Raw genomic sequence first — 24,680 nt, 5'->3', positions numbered from 1 at the left:
AGCCTGTGTTGGTGTGATGACTTTTTATCTACCTTCCCCCCAACCTTTTTTTTTTTTTTCCAACTTGTGTAATTACTGGTATTTAGATTTAACAATGTGAAACTGCCATTTGACTTACAAAAATGACAAGTTAATACGGCTCAACCAAATAGATAGACTGTCCAGAAATTACACCAGGTTATGACTTTTAAGAAAGTTGCTTTCTAAGTTTCCAAACATAGGGCAAAGACTACATCCTGTATTTTCCCACTATCCATCAGTGCTTTTGAATGGTCATCTTTTCATGCAAAAATCCCTGCATTCATGACAGTATCTTCAAAAGCTGTATTTATATCTACTCTAACACCAATCTTATTTTGCTAAGAGTCTGGTTGCCACACATGTATCATTTGTGGTCAGTAAATACAAACCCACAGAGGGAGGGTGTAGCTCAAGTGGTAGAGTGCTGGCTTAGCATGCACAAGGTCCTGGGTACAAACCCCAGTATCTCCATTAAATACTAATCTGCGACATTACTTCCCACTGTAACGTTCTTTGAGAGACAAACGCCATTCGGTAGAGGACTTTTATTTACCTGAACAACATGAGGCAGAGTCAATGCCATGGTTTTTATGTAGGTCTAGATATAAGGGCAGCACGGATTCTTAGAAGGGAGAAACTAAAAGAGCAGGTGATGTATGATAGCCCAGTTGTTTTCTGATTGTAGATAAGTTAAAAGAAAATGTACAAAAGTGACCTTTGACTTTGCGGAGCATTGCTTAAATAGAAAAACACATGGAGTAGGTGGGGGTGGGGTGGGGGAGGGGTGAATAAATATTCCTGCAGGCGGGACCAGTCGCAGGCTGGAGCCTGTAAAAACAACGCAAGTGATTAAGGGTGTGGGCAGACCAATATGTATTTCCGTATCAGGTCGATCTGTTTCAAGGGTGTTACCACTCAGCCTTTGCACATCTCTGCTTCCAACAGGCAACTGTGGTCTCACTGAGCATGCTCAGTCAGCCCATCCTGATTCTATCCATGCAGATGTGATTCCACGGAGGAACGTATAAAGTCACACATTCTCAATCCACACCAGTTATAGAAATGACATTAGGAGCTTGAGAGGAAAAAAAAAAAAAGACTGGAGAAATTTCAGGTGTCAGAGCAGAATTCCCAATAAGCATCAATAACAGAGAAATCAAGGATTGAATTTACTGGTGTCCTCCAGAGAGGACAGCTGTCTTGTCTCTTTCAGCCCATGACTTAAGACGCCTTACAACAATTCTATCAAACTATGAATTTATTTCTTTCCTCATAGCAAAATTTTTAAAGAGACTGTTAACACATAAAGAACTCAAAGATATTGATAAGAAGATAAATCAGAAAGTATTCTTGTTCAAATAATATTTTTCTGAACTCTGGATGACCACAGTTTGATTCTCTTCCAATTAATGATTGGATGCCTTGCCTAGTAGGAAGTGTAATGATTTTAAAGCATTCTTATAATTGTCATTTTAATACAAATATTTCATGGGTCATTTAGAAGTATAGTGTTTCTTCAAAGTTAGAAAACATATCTTATATCTCAATTTAGTTAAATATAACGTATGCCATTCCATTTAATTCTATGTCTTAATCTAGCCATCCAATGCCCCTGATGCTTTTTTGACCACACATCTTTCCATTAACTCTACTTATTGCCTCCTTTGTGGTCCTCCTTTATCCCAGGTACCACAGGGACTTTGCACATGCTGTTTCTGCCTGAACTATCCAGGAAGTAGAGCTTAGTCTCTCATTTCATTTGCATGTCTGATCAAATGTTACTTTAGTCACCTTGGCTTTTCCTGACTACCCTAGAGAAAGCAGCAAGTCTCCACCCCGCCTTCCAAAACTCCCTTTCCACCTTGCTTGCTCTATTTTTCTCCATAGTACTTAGCATCACATGACAGATTGTATATTTATTTGTGTGCCATCATCCCTTCTCCAATAAAATTTGGTTTTGTTCATTGCTACAGCCAAAGCACTAGAGCAGTGTCTGGAAGGTAATATAACAGGTGGTCAATACATATTTCTTTCAATAAATAAACTTTATTAGAAAGTGATGGATTGTTATGGGTAAAACATTGCCTTATGCTCTGAGAATGATTCAAGCAAGAATAAAAGGTACCTCACATGAAAAAAAAAAACCCTTAGATTAGTGGAATAAAGGAATAATTTTGAATGTGTATGACAGAATATAGAAAGAATATAGAATATTGTAAATAAAATTACAATATAGCATCTTGAAAAGAGAGAAGAAAAAGATAAATTTGACTTGGAAAACTGGGGGGAACTTTTATGAAGGATATGACATTTGAGTGAAACCTTGACCAGAGATGATTTCTATACATGAAGATGCAACTGAAGGCCAGCCACCAACAGGAAGATTTATAGGAAGAGACACAGAGATAAGAGAATATATGATGAACTTGGGGGGTAATCCAGTAGCCTGGTAAAGACTAGAACATAGTATCAGGAAGTAAGTCTACAGTGAGTGACAATGATGTAAATGCCTGTGTTAAAAGGTCATGTTTGCATTTCATTTTCTAGTCCAGTGGTTCCCAATATTTGACAATATGAGAACATGTTTTAAAAACATTGAAACACAATGAGATCCTTGTGTGATATATTAAATGTAAAATAGTAAAATAAAATGTAAAACATACGGCATTAAAAGAGATGAAAAATTTAGTACCACCTTTGAAATACATTCGTTTTCATTAGAAGCCAAAGATAGCGTATGTGTATCTATGGATGTGTATGTGGTATAACTGTAGGTGTATCTAGGTAGTTTTCATCCTTATACAGGCAGTTTGAGAACATTCACATGCACGCCAGGGCCTCTTGCAGTAAATCCATGGTCACATGAAGCCCATGAGCCCAGAGCCACAGTCTAGTCAAGGAGAACTTCTCACATACCTTTGAGTAGGACCATTGCACAATGAGGTCTATGTTGTGAAAGCACTGAGGGTTGGAGATGGAAGACACCTTAGCGAATATCTTCGTGTAGTCTGCTGAAGTTGTAGAAGAAATTGCAACCCACAGAGGGAGCAGACGTGGGCCGAGATTACAAGCAGAGAACTATGACAAGTATTTAGGTTCCTGAAGTGATCGCCTCAAGTATTTCCATAACAAGATGGATAAAATCACCCAAACATATCATTTGCCATCAGAAATGAATTATTATTCCTACTTAGTAAACTAAGATAAAGTGTTAAGCACCTAAAATTAGACATGCACAGTTTTCTCTCCTGTAGTACAAGGATTGTAGTATTTTCAAATTCTGTGTCTAACATGAGGATCTACCCTAGTTTCTCTCTTAAATCTGTATTTCAAAACATATTCATCTTTAAGAATTTATCTCTATGCCTCATAAAAATCCCCAAAATGTTTTCTCAAGGTCACTTGGAATTTCAGGAAGGGGGATTACAGGTAGACCCTTTTATATACATGATATGGATTTTTGAAAATTTAAATATAAGCTGCACATTCTAATAAATAGATCGATGTAATAGGTATGAAAAATTCGGTCCTTAAAGGCCAAAGGCCAAAGTTATTTATACTAATGATGATTTCACCTCAACCTAATTTCTAAACACAAATTTACCTGTATTAGCGTTCCTTAAAATAGTTTCTACCTGTTTGGCTCCATCAAAATCAAAGTCCGATGCTTTTTAATAGCACTCAGCAAATTCTGTATCTAATTGAAAGTCATCATGCAGTTATATGCATGGGTAAAATCTGCTAGCGAATGAACCCTGAAGCTGTTTCCTTTTCCATAACAATTTCTCCATCAAAAGCAAGGAAAAGGTTAGTATTCTTTCCTCTCCTCCTCTAGAGGGGGTTATAAATAACCAACGTAGACAGGAGTGAGGGATGGATTTCAAAGTCCCCCATGAATTTTCAAAGGTTTAGTGGAATTTACACTTTAAAATGTCTTCTACAGGTATTTTTCCTCTCTCTCTGCAAACCCCTGGCACAACCAGGTACACCTTTCCCGTTCCTCCTGTTGGGTCCTCTAAAAGAAAGTTGTATTATTTTTGCAAAAGGATAAGATATTAAATTGTTAGAGAATGAGGATATTAGAAAGTTTATTTATGTACTTTTCCTTTGTAAAACAAAAATCATGAGAATAATTTCCTTTTTGCCCACATTGAGATTTGTTATGTATGCAGTTATTGCTTTAATTGGATTACAGTTGCCTCTAGGTTAGTTTGTGCTTTTTACACGATCAAAAACACACACATAAAAGATATGATTGAAAATGGAGATGCACTAGATTTTGGTGATGGGCTAATTCAGATATCTTTATGTCCCCATTAGATAGCAAATGATTGTATTACATTCCACTTTTGCAAATATTGTTAGTGTGAGAAAGAAATTCACTGAAGGATTCTATTCAGTTTTATTGCTAAGCTTTCTATGTACTTTAACTTTATTATATTCTTGCTCTCCGATATTTTATATGATTAGAATATAGAAACAGTTAACGCAATGTAATACAGCTAGCTGATACAATTAACCATAAGTAACACATTAGTTTTGTTTTTTTTTTAACAAGCCATTCAGTACACCCTACTGTGTTCATCCTGTATAATTATACATCTTCTGACTTGTCTCATGTAATTCACAATTTCTTCCTGCTGCTTAATTGCAGACTTTAGCAAGCACGTTTTAGGGGGAGAGACTCAGTACAATTTTTCTGTGAATCTTTTATTTGTCATGTACATTAAGGCAATGATTACTCACATGGAAAAAAATGAGGGGCTGTACAAAAGATACTGGAGCAAAGGTAGGCGCAAGATGGTTTTCAAGTACACACATAATTTAGATTCATTCTTGTGGGAGGAAATCACAAGGGAATTAATCAGCAATATGTTTGTAGATTTTGCCCCCCATCATCTTTATTAAAAAAGTAGCAATTATTATATGTTGTTTCTCAATCACAAGAAGGAAGTAGCATCAAAGGCAATCAGGCAAATAAAATCAAACTGGCAGTCCTGTCCCTCAGAGCTTTCTGTGGTGCATAAAAAACTTCTTTGAACAAGAGAATTGTTAGTGTTTAGGTCTTAAGTTAAAAGAATGGATAAAAAAAAAAAGATCACATCACTCTCTAAAAAATCACAGTTCTATCATATTTTGGCCTTTTGATGAAATAGTTGTTGCTGACAATCTTTCTATGTTTTAAAATATTTGGTGACATCTAAAGACATTATAGAAATAATGAAGAAGTGTAGATTTTGCTTGTGGAACAAGTTGTAGTTACGTGTCTAAGACGACCAACAGAGTCAGTGACAGGACACACTGGGCTAAATATGGTGATAATTGCTTTAAACAACAGAAGAGATAAAGTGATAACGAGTTGGGCTTACTGGAGAGAGATGTGATTGGAAAGCTGTCCATGACAGGCATATTGCTTTACCGTAAAACACAGTTTTATTATAAGGCTCTTTGATTTTGAGCTAAACCCTAATGGCTTTCAGTTCCATAATCAGCTTTGTCCTGGACTTTAGGCCAGGGTGCTTCTTTCAGTCAGAATCAGTCCCCTTTAGGGTAGATGACACATGACTCCTTTTAACCCTTTGAAACGGTGCCTGTGGTGAATTATGTTACCAATATGCTCTGGACCAAGAAGTTTGGCAGTGAATATCCTGTGAAATATTCCACTTGTCATTCACGATTAACTCTCTCCCCTCCATTCTGAACTATTTTTTTTCTCCCGAGAGTTATTAAAATCGGTTGCATAAATAGAAGTTTTAGGCTAGATTCCCAAAGCTATCGATAGACTTCTAGGAAAGAAAACCTATCACTCCTGAAAAAGCAAAAGAGAGAGAGAGAGAGACAGAGAGAAACTATCCAGTGAAGCTGCCTGTATGAAGGGTGCTGAGCTAGACTGAAATTACATTTGATCTGTTTCTCTGTTGATTCTGTAAACCTTTCCAAAGGTTTCCATAGTAACAAGTGAATTAGCCCCTTTCCCCCCACAACATCTTTCAAGAATATAACAGGGATAAAGATACAGGTTAGGGTGAAAAAAGCTACAGCATCTTTTCTACTACCAGGATATATCTGAAGTCATGATTAGTCTTTTAAGAAATCAAGTCTGTTTCTCCCACCATAGTCATTCACATGAAAAAGTTGGGTCAGAATTTACTTACATCTCTGATGTCTGCGTTTGCTCCTGTACATGGTCATTCTGAAAAAAATCCGACTTTCTAAGAAGTGATAGCTTTGACCACGGAGACAAAGAGACGGGTTGTGCTCCTGCTTTGCAGCAAGACTGTTGCTCACTGACAGAAGGTAACCAGCAATCACACAGCGAAAGCCAGGGTAATACCATTCTCATAAAATTACAGGGGAGATGCTACTGTGACTACTCTATCTAATGCAAATCTCCCAGAGCAAACTGTATTTCCCTCACCTCCCCCCACCTGCTAGCAGTTAAGTTCTCTAATAAAATCTCCACTATCAAAGAGCTGTGCTCAAAGCAGTGGTGAATTAAGAATGGATTCACAGATTTAGCAAGGACAGTAAAACTGAGAATCTAAACATGAAATACATAAGAAACCCTGTTTGATATTTACAGACATTAGAAACTATCCTCTGGGTACGTATCTCTTTTTTGCCAGCCTATAATATTTAGAATTGTATGTTATTTTGAAACTACTGAATTCTTTCCTACTCGAGCTCCCAGTGCACTCAGTGTGTTCAATTACGAAAGCGATGATCGCTGGTAGTTTTGTCTGTTTCTCTAAATGGACTGCTTCTCAGGCAAAGCAAGAATTGCATGTTTTCACATTGTATATCCGGGTATTGTATCTTCCTAGTAGAGAGGGACACACAGTAGGGTCTCAGGCTTAGTGAGTGCCTACTCTGTGCTATGTTTGCACTCTGCCCCCTCCAGAAAGAGGCCCTTATATGAAGCTTCCCCCGCCTTCACCTTGCTCTCTCGTCCTGGTCCTCAGACCTCTGTTTTCACTGTATTTTGGCCATGCCCTTATCTGTACATTGTCACTTCGACTGGACACCATGGAAGCTTTGTCTTTGTTTGTCTACATGCAAAGTACAACTCTTGCTCTGAGACCCCTGCCTGGTATCCTGCAGAAGCTCAGGGGTGCTGCCTCTCTCAAACACCCCACCAGAGTGTATGGCCCCAAATCTCCTTTATGTGCTCATTAGGGTGTCCGAAGTGCAGTTTTTATTGAAAATCCAGAAGGCTTTATACCTCCGTGCAGAATTTCAATGTAATAAGAATCCTTGATTACACATAAACATTCATCTTCCAGCCAAAAACAGAAGACATTTTCACTGCCAGAATTCTTTTTTAGTGTTAGCAAACCCAGGCTACTCACTGACAGGAAGAGGTAAGCATCACCACAGCTCTTTTTAATAGAAGGATTATTTGAATGTCATGAATATTTTTGTACTTAAGTAATTACTGCATTTCCTAGTCACAGATGCCAAGAATACCATTTGAACAAGTTTTTAGCAGTCTTCCTCTCCTGTTTCCTTTGACTTTGGACTAACAAACTACTGTTTAGGAAGGCTGTTTGTCAAAGATCACCACGATTCTGTCTATAAGGCGTAATCAGGATCTGTATTTATCTTCATGCAACATGAGACACCAGGAGAATTCCCCTTGTGTTTTCTATAATAGTGACATTAAAATATTTCAAAAAGTAAAATAAGTAGGTCTTTTCTGAATGACATATAATACACCTTATGTCCCACAACCCTTTACTTGTTTAATTTTCCTCCATAGCACCTTGTGATCACCTGACACAATCTGTAATTCACTGGTTTGTTTTCCTCCTGTCCATCTCTGTCCACTAGAACGTAAGCTTCCAGAGGGCAGGGCTTGCTTTCCCTCAGAGATGTACGTCCAGAGGACAGATTGGTGCCCGGCACAAAGTAGGCTCTCAGTAAATATCTGCTGAATAAATGACTTTTAATGAAGAAATTTAAATTATACAAAACAACATGATCACAGATTACTTTTCAATGAATTAGTACAATAGCCAAAGTCATCTCTATTGATGAAAATCACTTTCTTACTTAACGCAAATACTTGTCATCTCATGTCTATCTTTTGGCCGCAAGATTTGTCTGAAGGAAGTTCACTGATTTGGATGAAATTGTTTATTCCCAGAGGTATGAAGATATATTTTAAATTGACCGAAACAAAAATCACAACCAAGAAGCAAGTTCTTCTTTATAAAAATTACTCATCCCGTAAGACTAACAAACATAAACCCCACTACAATGAAACAAAGTTAAAACAGGGTTTGCCTGACATCTGTGGTATGTATATTTATGATACGATGAAACATGTCATTAATGATTATTGGGCAGAAATAGCCTAACAATGTATTGACACAAATGACATTAATTTTAACAAGAGTGCATGGTACCATCAAATTAGTCACTTTTCTATTTTCACATTGTTAGTTCTTCATTATCTAAAATTAACATCAATCTGAACATTTTTTTCAGAGACCATGTAACAATTTCATTAATGTCATTCATGTATGCAGCCTCAATCAGCATCACATATTCACAGATACAGGTTAAAACAGATATCCTGACTCATACGTATCAATGTTGGGGGCACCTTTGTACCAAAGGTGACTTTCTTGGGTTCAATACGGGACTTTCCACCTCACCAACTCCTTCCATTACTTTCCTCACCCCAGGGCATATGCAGCATCCACTCATGAATTTATATCTAGGGCCAGTGGCTTAAATCCTAAGTTTTAAATCATCAAAATTGGGGATCTCAAAAATACCTGATAAATTAAGGCCAAATTCATGGGTACCATGTTGCAGTAGAGGTAGAAAGATGAGAGAAAGGCAGGGCAGGGGCTGAGGGAGTGGAGGGGTTTTAGTGAGAGCAGAATCTAGGAGACTTTCAACCAAAAGAACGGGGAGAAAGAATGTAGACATGATAATGGACAAAAGATCAAGTGACCAGAGGATGGGTGACGGCATGTCATTCTTTTTCTTCCCCCACCCTCTTCAAAAATCTAGACTGAATAAAATTGTTTTGCCTTCAAAATCAGCTTTATGCCTGTAATGTCAGAGGTCAAAAGAAGTATCACTTGATTGATAAACTAACTCCCTATCTCCTGCCCTGCAATATGCCTTCCTTTAACTGGATCAGTCTTAACACTCCATATTTGAACACAAATTCAGTGAATGCTGATAAATTAGGATGGATGAGTTCTCATCTAAAATCAAATGATATATCAACATTTTTTCCTTTGCTGGTAGAAGGAACTGGTTTGAAATGAACGTACCTAGCAAAGTTAAGAAGAGGAGATGCCTTTTTAACAGTAATAGTACCATAAATGCAAACATGAAAGCAAGGAAGAGAGGGGAGGGAGGGAGAGAGGGAGGGAGGAACTGAGCTTGTGTGTGTGTGCACGCACATACGCATGTGCACAGAGAAGAAAGATTATGTGCTATGTGTCAAGCACTGGGCTAAATATATATTGTGTCACTAATCTTCATAACAGTTCTGTTACTAAGCTATCCCTACCCCCGTTTTAGAAATGAGTAAACTTTAGCCAAATGTGGACAAGTACAGGTGACATTTAGGGACACCACATGACTTATATAGTTGTGTTGAGAGCATCTTGCTGAGAACTAGACCAGTGTGATTTTAGGACTGAATTAAGGGTCAATGCAATGGGTAGCTGCTTAAGGTTTAACGTAAAAGGGTCACTATAATGTCACTAGTAATGTACTGAAATTAACAAAACAACGTTTGCTGTAAACTGTCACAGGGAGTAAACACTGGGGTTTAATAAGAGCTGACATTCATTTAGGGAGTTCACATTAGTTGTCAGGCTCTATTCTAAGAGTTTAAAATGCATTACTCCAGGGACAGTATATCTCAATGGTAGAGGGTGTGCTTAGCATGCATGAGGTCCTGGGTTCAATCCCCAGTGCCTCCACTTAGTAAATAAATAAACCTAATTTCCGCCCTCCCCCCAAAAAACCCCAAAAATACATTCGTTCCTCACTGAATACTGAAAACAATTCTATGATGGATTTATTATCATCCTCATCCTCATATTATAATTATTCTCATCCTCATTTTCTGTTTCAGTAAAAGAAGGCTGTTCTCACGTGTTCTGAACAAGAGGTAGTGCCCGACTTTGGACTGGCTGGTCTTTTTCTAGAGCCTGTGCCCAGTAACTTGCCATGTTAAATTGAAGAGATACTTTTGGTAGCTGTTTAGGCGATGAGGGATGGAGACCCACAAGGGATCTGTTTGCATAACAATGGGTGGTGTTAAACTAACTTCTAAGCAGGGTGAATGCAATTAACTGCAGGGCTTTGGCTGCTGGCAGGGACATTCAAGTTCAGAAGCACAGTGGACCAGTTGGGACAAGACAGGTCTGCTCACCTCTGCAGCAGTGGTGACTTCCCTTTCTCAGACATGTCACCTCCCCCATCTCTCCTCCCCATGCCAGGCCCTCATGCTTTCCTCCAAATAAAACAGCAAAAGAACATTTAAAGAACATCAAGAGTATCAAACCTTTAGCTCACCCAGATTTCTAACATCCTTGTCTGGTTTAAACATTACAACATGTGTTCATTTTGACAAAACTTCCAAGAATTTTATCAAGACACAGTACATAGACCACATAGAAATATTTCACTTGAACTATGTGATAACTATATTTCAGAGAATCATTAGAGTAATAAAATGTTAACACTGACAAGGTGTAATGGAGCTATGTGGCCAAAATTCCTCATTTACAGATGTCTGCTCCACCCTCCGCAACAGACAGCTCTTAGAAGGTTGCTGGGTGGAAAAAATGAAGGGAATTGAGGGGCATGACCTCAAGCGACCTGAACCACGTTTTTCCAGCCGAGGCTTCAGTCCAGACTCCCTCCCTAGGAGTTATCCCAGAGCTATGCCCTGAACTCACTAGCTCTGAAATTATTTCCTTAAATGATATAAGTGATATCACAACTCTCCTTTGGTCTATTTTGTTCCGGTTTGGACAGAAAGTTAACCTTTCTCTTGTGTCATTCTTATCACCCGACAGCAGGGTGTACCGCTGTGGACCAGCTCTGTCCTTCCCTGGCTGGGCTGCCAGCTGTCCCTGTGGGAACGGTGCCTCCTCTCCTCTCACATACGAACCCTGCTTTCTTCACGGAAACAGTCCCTTGCTAGAACAGTCCCTATAAATTCTTGATGGAAGTCCTTTCCTCAGGTTCTTTCAGAGATAACATCCAAATAATTCTCAACCCCAGCACAATCATTGATCCATCTTTTCAAGGATTTAAGAAAAGATATCTATATCTCTTGAACATGTCTATACTGTGATTTACTGTCTTGCCTAATGCCTCTGAAATTGGACCCCTATCTCTTTGTCCAAAGTCAAGTGCTCTCCTGTTAGTGGACAATCTAAAAATAGTTATCAGTTAAAATATCGAGGGTCTATTCCAGCAAAAGAAATCTTTTCATTTCATTTAGTACCTCGTATTTCCAATATACTTATCACTCTTCTTTTTAAATCAAGGGAAGCATAAAATTTAATGTTCGGTCCAAGTTTTCATTTGAAATATTGGTTCAAATCATGGAAAAAATTTCCAGAATGATGCTTCTTTATACTTAACTGTTGCTGAAAGTGAAATAATAAACAAAGAGATCAATTCTGTGTTCTTCAGGTTGGTTCATGAAATGCTTTTTTTTTGTCTGGAAAAGACTTTTCCAAGAGATTTTTGTAAACTATAACTGGATTTTACTATTAAGTCTTCATTCATTTCTTTGGCCTTTCTCCAATTCCTTATGTTCTAATATCAAAGAAGTCTTTGAAATCATTAAATTTTTGAAACATTTAATACTTACAAGTATTCAATACAGTTAAAATATTTCTCCTTTATAACTCACATTACAAGTGACTTTCTTTTCACCAAATCTCCTTAATAGCAATTGTTTTTAAGCATTCTCACTTTTGCTCACTTCCCTTTCTTTATATGGTTTCCATTCTACCTTATCTCAGTGTCATCTTTTTTTTTTCTTTTAGCCTTAATTTGATTATTCCGACTTAGTTTTATCTTTTTAATGGTCTTATTTTCCCATTTATATTTGGATAAATTTGCATCATCTCAAGGATAATGGCATTCTATCTTCTTAATCATATCCTTTGGATGCATCCAAATACCTAATGGTTACTAGAAAAAAAATTAAAAAGAAGACTATATCATATACAATTAAATTGACCTTGACTTTCCTAGAGATCATAACTGAAAGTATGAAGTGAGTTATGTATGTCTGTGTAGATAGTTTACTTCACTCCAACATATTTCAACACATATTGTTAACAAATTACATACAAAAGATGTAGTAATCCTAGACCCAAAGAACCATGTTCCTTGGAAATATTTTTTTTTTTGTGAAAAACACTTGCTGAGTAATTCACAACTCTATCTCAGACACGCCATCTCCACTGTGTCTTGAGGTGGAGGGACACACATGAATTTATAAGGAATAATGGGGAGAAATTAAAACATCCTTAAAGTCATAATAGTTTCCATGATTTTGAAAATTATGTATAGGATTTCACTATAACAAAGTTTATAAAATAGGATATATAGATGCTATCTATCTATTATCTATCTATTTATCTATTATCTATTATTATCTATCAATTATCTATTATCTATTTATTATGTCTTTCTATTATCTGTCTATTTATCTATTATCTATTATCTATCTATATCTATGTATGTATCTATCTATCTATCTATTCTACCAACCTCTCTATCCATATCCCACAGACTTATGTTAAAAAGCAGAGAGCTGTGAGTTGTAGAGCTACCTAGCAAAACAGTGTCTGGGCGTGGCCAGAGGATGAGTTATACTCCAGCAGCCAGAATGTAGTTGGAGAAGATGCATAAAGAAGCAGAGAAGATGCAGGCAATGGTGGTGACCACCAAGCGGTACCTGAAGCAGAGGAAGGCAAAGCGCAGCAGAGCTCCATGGAGAAATAAAGGGCTGAAAATCCTTCTGCCCCAACTGCGAGCTTCTCAGGCTACTGTCTTTCTCTTTTTCTGGCTGATTCTATCTCAGCCTCTTCCATCCAACTTGCCCCGACCCTCTTACTTCTAGTCTCTGAACTAAAGCATCTGGTCTTATCTTTCTATTGTATTGTTTTATCCTCTTGCTGGCTTTTATCTGTATAAAATTATACTTCATTGTATACATGTATAGTGGAGTATAAGTGAGGAGTTAGTCACCTCAAATTCTTACTGGCACGAGCCAGGGAAGAAGTACATGATGCTAAAAAAGGCTGAACCACAGGATTTAGCACTTTACTTTTCCGCTTTAAAGAGTCTATTTTACGATGGCTAAGATCAAAAATTATAATTTCACATCATTACCCCTAGAGTCCCCCAACATTAGTTTTGTAATGCAAGCAATGTAAATACATTTGAGATACTTTAATTAAAAATAGTTCATTAACTATAAAAATTGAATCAAATTATATAAACAATTATTAAGTGCTCACTTTGTGCCAGAACACTATTCAGGATTTTACTTCAGTTTAAATTGCTGGGTTTATTGCTATTGTTTTAGAAAATATACTTACGTTACTTTATTTAATCTTAAAACAGCTATGTGAGGGAGGAGCTGTGATCTCATTTTACAGATAAGGGAACTGCAGTTCTAGTGTTAAGTTCACAAAGGCAGCAAGAAGTAGAGCTGGGGTTTGAATCTAAGTTTATGAATTGCAAAAGCCACGCCCAATCCATGATATCACTATTATATGTACTGAACAAATAAATGTTAGACAATAAAACCAAATGCAGAAAATCGTAAAGAATAGAGCACACTGTCTAGGATTCTACTTCGGTTTGAGTTGCTGGGGTTACTGCTGTTGTTTTGGAAAACATACCTGATTCTAATGTGTGAGACAACATGAGAATAAATTCAATATACGGAATTTCAATACAGAATCCATTCTGATGCTCGCCCATCCTGGTACTCCAAATGGAGGATTCCAGAGATGCATGTACAAGGATTCTCAAGACACTTATGTAATGGCAGAAGGGGAGCCTAATTAATGCCTATGGTCTATCTGTATTAACCTGGGGTCCAATGTGGGCTTGGAGAATGTTCTTGAGGGAAACAAATCAAGTGGTTTAGAATGACCCAGAGAAAGTTTTCAATGAGAAATAGATTAAATTAGGTTAAAAAGTTAAGCACACATACATACACACAACACAATATTGAAAATATTAGGCTAGACATTACAGTGGTTCCGTGAACATGGTTTAAAATATAATATTTAAAATGGGTAAAGATGTGGCTATACCAAGATGCATAATTCTTTATGAACTTATGAAACATGCTAATTAAATATAAATTTCTGTTTATGGATCACAATCAGCATAGCTTCCTTTTTAATGATAGTATAAAAATTGTTATTCCAAAATTTCTAATCACTTTCAATGTAAAATGTGCATGAAATATCTTAAGTGTACATTAATGGAATTCCTGTCTACAAAGCAGTATACACAGCAGTCCTGTTCTCCTAATTCCTTTCCTGTTCATATTTAGTTATAATTATCACATTGATGAGCTTTTTCAGTCTGCTGAGTTGAATAGATTGAATTTTCAGGTATAATTTAGCATTACATAGCCCAAGAGTATTTCAGGAATCCAGCTCCAATCCTCATTTTGTGTGTATTTGTGTCTGCTAAAGGGCTCAGAACCACCTGGATAGTCTTTGACCTCACATGTGTGTTCAAAGACAACTATTTGAATAAAGCCTGCATTTGCCATTACCAGCACAGCAGTGTGTGAACAGTAAATATGTAAATGAAATTCACGATTCTCTTACCGTCATAAAAACCATTTTTAGATGTTTACTTAAATGGCTTTAGATACAGAAACAGAAGCTATAGGTGGAAAAAAAAGAGAGTCTCAAATTTTATTTTCCATACTGTCTCCTTTAGTTCAATGAACACGAAATCTGATGATCTTTCAATCATGCCGTGGAAACCTTTAGAAAGCCCACTTGGACTGTGCAAGACTTAAATGAGTCATTAAGGGGCTCACAAAATATGGACGCAAATATTGGCATGTGAAAAGGTGATTATCCAATTCTAAAAACCTTCAGTTCCCAACTTCTAAGACTAGCTAGAGGAATGACTGTAAGAAAATAGCATAACAGAGAAGGAGGTGGAGTTTCAGGTTGTGACTACCCAATCTTGATTCAACGAGAACAAAAAATCTGTGTTTTGCTTTTACTATTTTCTGGGGGAGTTCATGGTACGTGTTTCCAATAGCGGAAATACTTATGTTCCTACCTGCATCAGATAACGTGATTCTTTATTATTATAATATTTAAACTGCACATATGCTCCATCACCATACCTCCTTTTTCTTATTTGGACCCTCCTGCCTCTCTCTTATAAGGAATCTTGCGATTACAATGACCCATCCAGATCATCCCCATATTTTCAGATCCTTAATTTTCATCATATCCGCCAACCCCCTTTTGCCTTATAAGAGAACATGTACACTAGTTCTGGGGGTTGGGATGTGGGATCTTAGGAGAGACAATATTCCTTCTACTACATTCTGCCCTCTGGCTCCCAAAGAGTTATGTCTGTCCCACATACAAATTACATCCTATAAAAATCTCAGTCCACTACAGCATCAATGCAAAGTTCAAAATCTCATTGTATCTCATCACCTCAAAAGTCCAGACTCCAACTGGGAGAACTCCATCATGTTTCAAGACCTGGGAATAATCCTATATTGGAGCTTCATTCTCCCTCCAGGAACACGGCACAGCCCTCTGGGCCCATGGTTCTATCCTCGGGGCCTGAAGCTCCACCCTCAAAGTCATCCTGATTTTTTCTCGAGGGTAGGACTTGTTGTAGTAGAGAAGATTTATTACACTGTCTCCTGTCTGTAGAGTTTTCAGAGGCCAGCAGCCTTCACTTATTTTACCCTCTCTCTGTCCCTGCAGTTCAAGCTGGCAGTGTTTCTGCTTGTATAACTTCCTCAAGAACCTTGTAGGTCCCCCACATATGGCATGGGGCATGACTCCATTAGACAAGAAGACCATCTACAGTTCTCTTGTGGCTAATCCCAACTCTATGTCTGGTTTCTGCTAAGATAACTGAGAGGATCCACTAGACAGAAGCTTACCTCTTCAAAGAGCTCTCTGTGTGACTCAACACACTGACCTTATCATCCTTTCAAAGCACCAGCCAAAAGCTGTCCAGCCACACTCTTTGCAATGTCTCCAGAGCATGCTTTCCTGACAGTGCGTCTCCTCATTTTTGCATCTTTTACATTCTGGACATGCTGGGAATTTCCCACATCACCAAATTCTGGTTCCTTTTTGCTTAACAGTTCTTTCCTGAACTTATCTTTTTCTTTTTGCCTTTTACTATAAACAGCAAAGAGAAATCAGGTCATATCTTCAACCTATTGCTTGGAAATTTCCTCTGCTAAATATCCAAGTTCATCACTTACCAAATGACTGTATTATATGTACATGTAACAGTTCATCAGCTTTCATAAAAACTATAGAACACAATTCAGCTAAGCTTTATAACACTACATAACAAGGATTCCCCATTCTCCAGGGTTCAATAACATGCTCCTCATTTACTTTTGAGCCCTCACCAGCATCCCTCAACTCAGATTTAATGTCTTTATTTCTACCAACATTCTGTTTACTATGAGTTAAGTATTCTCTAACACAGTAAAGATTTTCTCTACCATGCTACTTACTTCCTTTTGAGTTTTGCCTAGTAGCAACTTTAACATCCTTATTTCTACCCACAATTTGTTGAAAGTAATCAAGGATTTTTATCATGCTCAAAATTCCTCCAGCCTCTAGCCATTACATTATTCAACTTGAAAGTCACTTTAGATATTTGTTACAGCTACACCCCACCTCTAGGTCTAAAATCTTCATTGGTTTCATATTGTTGCTGTAGTGTATTATCATAATAACAGTGGCTTAAAACAAACAAATTTATTCTCTTAAGTTCTGGAGGCCAAGAATCTAAAATTAAATTGTAGGCCGTGTTGCATTTCAGATGGATGCTTCAGAGTAGAGTCTGGAGAATCCATTCCCATGCCATTCTCTGCTTCTAGAGGCTGCTGGCTTTTTATGGCCCCTTTCTGTGTCTTCAAAGTGCATGACTTCAATAGCTGGTTCCATCATCATATCTCATTTTCCTCACTTTAACCTTCCTGTCTATATCTTATAAGGACCCCTGTGAGTACATGGGCCTATCTGGATGATCCAGAATAATCTCTTCCTATCTCAAGGTGTTTATTTTTATTTATTTATTTGTTTTATTTATTTATTTGTTTTATTTATTTATTTATTTATTTATTTATTTATTTATTTATTTATTTATGGTGGAGGGAGGTAATTAGGTTTATTTATTTATTTATACTTCTTGAGAGAGGTGTGTGGGGATTGAACCCAGGACCTCATGCATGCGAGGCACACGCTTTACCACTGAGCTATACCCTCCCTCCTCAAGATCTTTAATTTAACAACATCTGCCAAGTCCCTTTTGCCATGGAAGTTAACATATTTATAGGGTCTGGGGATTAGGACATGGACATCTCAAAAAGAACATTATTCTGTCTGCCACATTGAGTGAGTGACGCACCATATTCATGCTTATTCTTTGTTCCTTTTTCAGGACTGGTCATATTCAAGGGCTCCTTTTCTCATAACCAGTCCTGTTTTGACTAATTTGCCAACATAACCCTCCAGTGTCGGCTGCTCCTTCCCATTCCTGCTGTCACCAGCTTTTCCCACTCAGACCTCCCCACTAGTGACGTGGAGGTATCTCAGCTCTAATCTTCCCAGCAGTCAGTCCAGGTTTTGCTTTGCTACTAGGATGCTCTTTCTAATCCCCTCGCAGTTTGGTACCTTGTTTAAGTGGCCAAATAAATAGAGAATAACATCTAAAATCCTTAGCACGACATTTATGAGCTTCCATAATCAGGTCTCAACTTTTCTTCTTCCATATTCTTCCCCCACCTTCCATAGTACGGGCAAGGCACACAGATCTAGATATTTCCATAAACCTAACTGTCCATTAATACTATTTTATGATGTTTATTTTTTGAAAGGCCCTCCCTCCTATCTTATTTAATTCAAGTAAAACATCTGTCTGGATGCTTTCTCCACATACCCTCATTTGGGTGTTTGTTTCTCCTCATTTACTTATTTACATTACTTTTTTACATTAATATTTATTGGCCATAATCTACAATGACAAATGGATAAATTGGAAGTTTGAGATTTGCAGATACTAACAGCTATATACAAAATAGATAAACAACAAGTTCATACTGTATATCATAGGGAACTATATTCAATAGCTTGTAGTAACTTATGGTGAAAAAGAATATGAAAATGAATATATATATGTTCATGTATGACTGAAGCATTGTGCTGAACACCAGAAATTGATGCACTGTAAACTGACTATATGTCAATAAAAATAATATATATATATATATAAAACAAAAAACAAACTATCATGTATTTTGTTTTATAATTCAATGTAAATATTTCTATCTCCTCTCTCATAAAATTACAGGCTCTCTGGGATAGAGTCAGTTTCTCAGTTAACTTTATATCTCCTATAGTGCCCAACACTCTTTGGACTTAGTAGGTGTTCAATAAAATATTACATGAATTGTGAAACTGTGAATTAAGAAACAATCCATCAAGAGGTATGCATGCACAGCATTGCCTAATAGCCATTATGTTGCAAAAAGTGTTAAATGTGGCTTAATGTCATGAGCAAAAACTAAGTAAATCCCCATACCCTTTTTAGTGACTTTTAGGGAAAAGACTCTCTACTCCTTTGACTAAAGAAATGGCCATGATATCCAATACCTTATGTTTTGAATAGACCAGACTATGTATGTGCGTGTGCATGTGTGAAACATTACAACTTTGTATTTCTCCTCCTCTCCTTTATGGGAGTAAATCTATTCTAAGTAAACCAAATCTAGTAAGATAGCAATGCCTTGCACCTGTTGATCCAGTTGCAAGGGCAAATACAATGGCCTGGCATAATGAGCAAATGGAAGAAGGTACATTACAACTATAAAAACTTACTATTTATTGGTACGATGATACTTGGTGGATGCTTTTCTCATGCAGACCCTGATATTTTTAATTATATGGAGGATGCACTCTACTTAATAGAGGTAGCTCTTGTTATTTAAAATTTTTCAAAAGTGATGATGGAATTGAACTGACACAATTTCTTTTCAGTTAATATTCCATGTGATCATAGATAAGAGGGCCAGGATAAATCCCTAATTACTGAGCAGGATAAACGTTGTTTATCCATTTAGTTCAAACTCTTGATTCTTGTACAGAAAGCTGACAATGTTCTTTTGTAATCAATTAGGAATCAGTTGCAGAGAGCAGATTCATTTCTAGGCACTTTATACAGCAAAAAATTAATACAAGGCATTAAACAGTTTACAGGATCATTGAGAGAAATGAAGAAATAGACTTTAATAGTCATCAATTGTACACAGCAGAACTGAACAGCCAGATGAACTGCTGCCATTTCTAAGCTCAGGAAGCCACTTTTTGAGTTCAAAGAAGACTCGATAGCTGTCTATTTTAGAATCATGCCACCACTGCCACTGCTACAACTGATAAGCCGTGAGGATTGGGAAACTGTGGCTAGCTCTGAACCACGCTGTGCTGGGTTCCACATCAGCAAAACAGATGGTCTGTGCTTTGAATTTTTAACGTCCTAGTTTCTGAAGCTGAACAAGGAATCTGAGAAAGAGCTTGGATGGATGTTGTATGCCTGCCCATCATATTCATCATCCGTGGTGAGTTGGAATAGAAGAAATGCCATAATAAGTCCATTTAACACATTACTTTGACTCAAGTACTACAAACCAGTGACAATTATGAAACTTCTTTGAATAACAGTGATGACATTTTTAAACAAAAATCCTGTCATGTTCCTCTCCATTTAAAAATATCAAATTATTTCCATTAAATTAATTAAAACCCTGAAAACAGTACACATGGATTGCACATGAGGCGCAAATTAGACTCTGCTCATAAAAAAGTTTCATCCTCAGCTGGGAAGACAATGACCAAAAACATGACCCTAAAAGTCCACACTAATACGTCTGTATGTAATACTCACGTGAGTAAAATTTATATTGAAAAATAACATACAGATAGAGAAGTGTATAGAAGATAAATGTGGAGTTTATTACATTCATTCTACAAAGTGAACACCCTATGAAATCAGCACCCACCTCAAGATATTGTCCCCCTCTTGTTAACCACCATGCCAATAATAACGCCGTCAATTAGTTATATAAGGTTTTAAACTTTATATAAATAGAATCATATCTCAGTACAATACACTTGTTTTTGGCTTCTTGTGCTCCAGAATCTGTTTGGGATATTTAAACATGTTGGTGGGTGTCAAATAGTCTGTTCATTTTCATCACTGTGTAGTATTTGATTGTATTAATACACTACTTTTTTTTTTTTCTTCCATTCTACTATAGATGGATTTTTAGGTGGTTTCTAGTTTGGGACTATTAGAAATAATACTATTATGAATATATTTGCACAAGTCTTTTGGTAAACATATATGTATTTGATTTTAGGTGGTATATATTTATATGTAGGAGTAAAACTACTAATTCATAAGGTAATGTGTGATGAGCCTTAATAGATATGCCTAAAACCTTGCTGTAATTATTGTAGCTACATACTGTTTTCCAGAGTGCTTGCATCAGTTTACATCCCCACCAGCAATTCATGGCAGTCAAGATGTTACACATCCTTGCCAACATTTGTCAGTATATATTTTTTTCTTTTTTGGCGGAGGGATCTAATTAGGTTTATTTTAATGGAGGGACTGGGGGTTGAACCCAGGACCTCGTACATGCTAAGCATGCTCTCTACCACTGAGCTATATCCTCCTGCCTTGTCAGTATTTTCGTTTTAATCATTCTGGTGGCTGTGTATTGGGGTATCACTAAAGCTTTAATTTGCATTTCCCTAGTGATTAGTGAGGCTGAAAACCATCGTGTTTTGTTCACTTGTATATCCTGTTTTCTAAAGTGCTATTTTAAGTTTTTCTCTATTCCTGTTGAGTTTTCAGTTTTTTCTTTTAATTTGATTTGTAGGATTTCTTTACAAATTCTGGATAGGAGTCCTTTGTCATATGTCAGAGAGAGAGAAAGAATGCGAAAGAAGCAACGTTAAAATCAGTGGAGTGGGAAAATACAGTCTAAGCTTTTTCATGTGCATACATGTAAAAATCTAAACCAGAGCAAAATATTAGCAAATCATATGCAGTGATAAAGAAAGGATAACATATTATGGTCACATTGGGATTATTCTAGAAATTCAGGTCTGGTATAGCATTTAAAAATCAATCAGAATATTTCAGAATAAATTAGAAAAGTCATATGCATCAGTAGGCTATATATATATATATAAAATAAAAAAAATATATATATAGTATCTTCTTCCACACTGTGGCTTGCTTTTCACTTTCCAAATGATGCATCTGATAAACACAAGTTTTTATTTTTAAAATATCCAAAATTTTAATTGTTTTCTGTTGTCATTATTTTCTGTCATCTTTAAGAAAGTTTTGTGCTCACGAAGAAAATGAAAATATGCTCTTATGATTACTTCTAGAAGTTTTGTTATCTTCATCTTTTGATCTCCCATATAATTGAAATTTCTAGCTTGTATGGTTTGAAGTAAGGGGTCAAGAAAAGAGTTTTTTATTTTTTTTTTAATGGCGATCCGATTTATCCCACAGCGTTTAAACAGACTATTCTGTCCCTAAGAACTGTAGTGTCAACTGTCTTATGAACCAATAGACCATGTATACATGAATCTATTTCTAGATTCCATATTCAGTTCCCTTAGTTTGTTGATTTATCCTTGCACCACACACATTATCTTAATTATTGTAACTTTATAATGAATCTTGATATCTAGTGGTGAAAGCCTGTTAATTTTTTTTTTTTTGCTTCAACAGTGTTTTTATACTCTTAGTCCTTTGCAAATGCCATGTTGAATTTTAGAATTAGATTGTTAGGTTTTATTTTAAAAGTGATTGGGATTTTGATTCGGATTACTTTGAATCTATAGATGAATTTGGTGAGAAATGTTATTTTAGTAGTGGGCCCTCAGGTCTATGAACAGGGTTTGTAGGCTTCTGTGTATAGGTTTTCCACATCTTCCATTAGATTTATTCTGCAATATTGGAATTAAAAAAAAATTTAAATGATGTGCCTTTAAATTTTCATTTTCTGTATGTTTGCTGCATTGGATGGTATACAGAAAAAAAAATCTGACTTTGTATATTGACCTTCTGGAATTGCTAAACTAGTTCTAGTTGATTGAAACAGTCTATTGTTTTAGATTTTCTATGTATTGATCAACTTATCTGTAAATAAGCTTTTATTCCTTTCTGTAATGGCTATGACCTCCAGTGTAAGGCTGAATATAAATGATGAGAGTGGGTACTATTTTGTCACGCTGAGTTTCAGGGCAAAACGTTTCAATAATTCACCACCAAGTAGGATTTTGCTCTTGTTTCTGTATGTTTTTATTTCCAGGAACTCATATCACATTAAAGATATTTCCTTCTATTTCTATGAGTTTTGATCATGATTAGATGTTGAAATTGGTTAAATATTTTTCTGCTTCTACCGATGCATATGCTTTCTTCTCATTTATTCTGAAATATTCTGATTAGTTTTAAAATGTTACACCAGACCTGCATTTCTAGAATAAACCCATTGTGTTCATGACACATTATCTTTTCTATGGATCACTGCATGTGATTTATTAATATTTTGCTCTTGTTTAGATTTTGCATCTGTGCACATGAGAACATTTAGACAATGTTTTCCCACTCCACTGATCTCAGCATCTCTTTCTTTTTGCATGTGCTTGCTGTCTGTGGGGGCAGCCCTTCTCCCCTTTTCATCCAGGAGACTTAGGGCCACTCTATTCTGTGGTTTCCATAGCAGCTGGAGCATCCGTCTGCTATAGTCCTCACCATTGCAGCACTAGACCAGGAGGGGAGAAAGATACCAGCATTTGTAGCTTAGGAGGGGCACTATTAATCTTTCTTAAATTAAATGGGACAGTGATTAATTCCCTAGGGATACAATCAGATAATAATTTGGAGGTCTAACTCTTCATTTTGAAGCTTATTGTATTTTTCTCAATTCACTCTCACTTTAACTACTCAATAATGAAAATAAAGTGTTCTTATGGAAATGCACTATTTAATTTTCCTCCAGCAACGAGACTCAGAAAGCCAAAACATAGTCTACACTTTCAACTAGCCAGGGGTGGCTAGCATGTCCCGGATTCTATCTCAGGAGAGATGTATAGCGAGAGATAACCCCTCCTTATAATCTGGAATGCCATCCTTTATATACGACAGAAACCAAGTCCCTTTGGCTTTCCTTCAGTAGCAGTTCATCATAGCACATTTATCACTTCTAGATCTTTTATAAAGTTATCCCGACAAACAATACAAAATGTTTGTACTCCAATAAAACTAAGAAAGCAATTTTAACTTTTAGGTTTAATAAATACCAGCCATGTGGAAATTCTCCAAACAGTGCTTTAACTTGCCTGTAAAATGTTACAGCTGTAAAACGCTTACAGATGCTAGATTTCTTTTCCTTTTAACCTCAAAAATCACTTTTACAAGGATAAGAATTTTGGCTATCACACCATCCTAAAGTGGTTATGTCATTTTTTTCCCCCTGTAGATTCACATTTCTCTGACTTAGCTGCACTGATTAAATTCATAGAAATATATAAAATAATGGACGCTGTCTCCAAAAACTGAGTGATTACAACAAGCCTTTTAAACTTCATCATCCACTTGTCTTCATGTCCCTAGGTTTGTTTTAATTATTTAATATTTGGCTGTAGAAATTAAAGACAGATTCTCTCTTTTATATTATTTGTATGTGATAATGAAAGACAATTTTTTGAGATATAATTGTCCTTTCACATTAGTGATTTCTAACTTACTTTATTTGCATCTTATCATTGGACTCATCTTTGATTTTATTTGTACATGGCCGTTTTGTCATCTAACATTCTTAGACGACAGGATTCCAAGGTCTCTTCCAAATGAATTCTACCCTGATGAATATGACGTATTATTTAAAACATAAAGGCAAGTTTTATCCAGAATTGTTTTATATTACAAATACTCATCCCAAAGTTAAAGAAGAAGAGTAAAGCAAACTGAGGAACAGAGAAGTAGCCCAGTTAAACCATGGCATTTGGAGAGAAGAGCTGAATAAATTAAATGCTTAGCATTTTCATCAATCCATTTTAATCCTTCTTTTTTGATTTATCCAAATAAAGAGTAGTAGAATTAACTGATGTAAATTTATTATCTTTCTCATAGTATTCTTATCCATAAATACCAAAATGAGCAAAATGAGTAGAGTGAAATGAGCCAAAGGGCAGGAGGGGAGATGGGGGGAAAAAAAAACTCATCAATGCATCTACATGACAGTCCTCAGATCGCTACAGTAACTATCTTAGAGATTTCAGTGAAACAGATGTCCTCAAGATGTAGTTGGG

General features: G+C 36.5%; 1 protein-coding gene across 3 annotated transcripts in view; it reads right to left on the bottom strand.

Annotated features, from left to right (window-relative positions):
* RALYL (RALY RNA binding protein like) overlaps positions 1 to 24,680 on the bottom strand; it is a 298,333-nt gene that overhangs the window by 153,054 nt on the left and 120,599 nt on the right. The window contains exon 1 of one of the 3 annotated variants that reach the window (XM_010979376.3): positions 6,177 to 6,444. The exons of the other annotated variants lie outside the window; for them this stretch is intronic. Coding sequence (XP_010977678.1) covers positions 6,177 to 6,213 — 37 coding nt within the window. The 5' untranslated portion in view covers positions 6,214 to 6,444. Of the gene's footprint in view, positions 1 to 6,176; positions 6,445 to 24,680 lie in introns of those variants that run through there. 3 annotated transcript variants of the gene reach the window in all.

This window comes from Camelus dromedarius, chromosome 30 (assembly GCF_036321535.1).
Source record: "Camelus dromedarius isolate mCamDro1 chromosome 30, mCamDro1.pat, whole genome shotgun sequence".
NCBI lineage: Eukaryota > Metazoa > Chordata > Mammalia > Artiodactyla > Camelidae > Camelus > Camelus dromedarius.
Note: the sequence above shows the minus strand (reverse complement) of the source record. Positions and strands in the feature narration are given on the sequence as shown.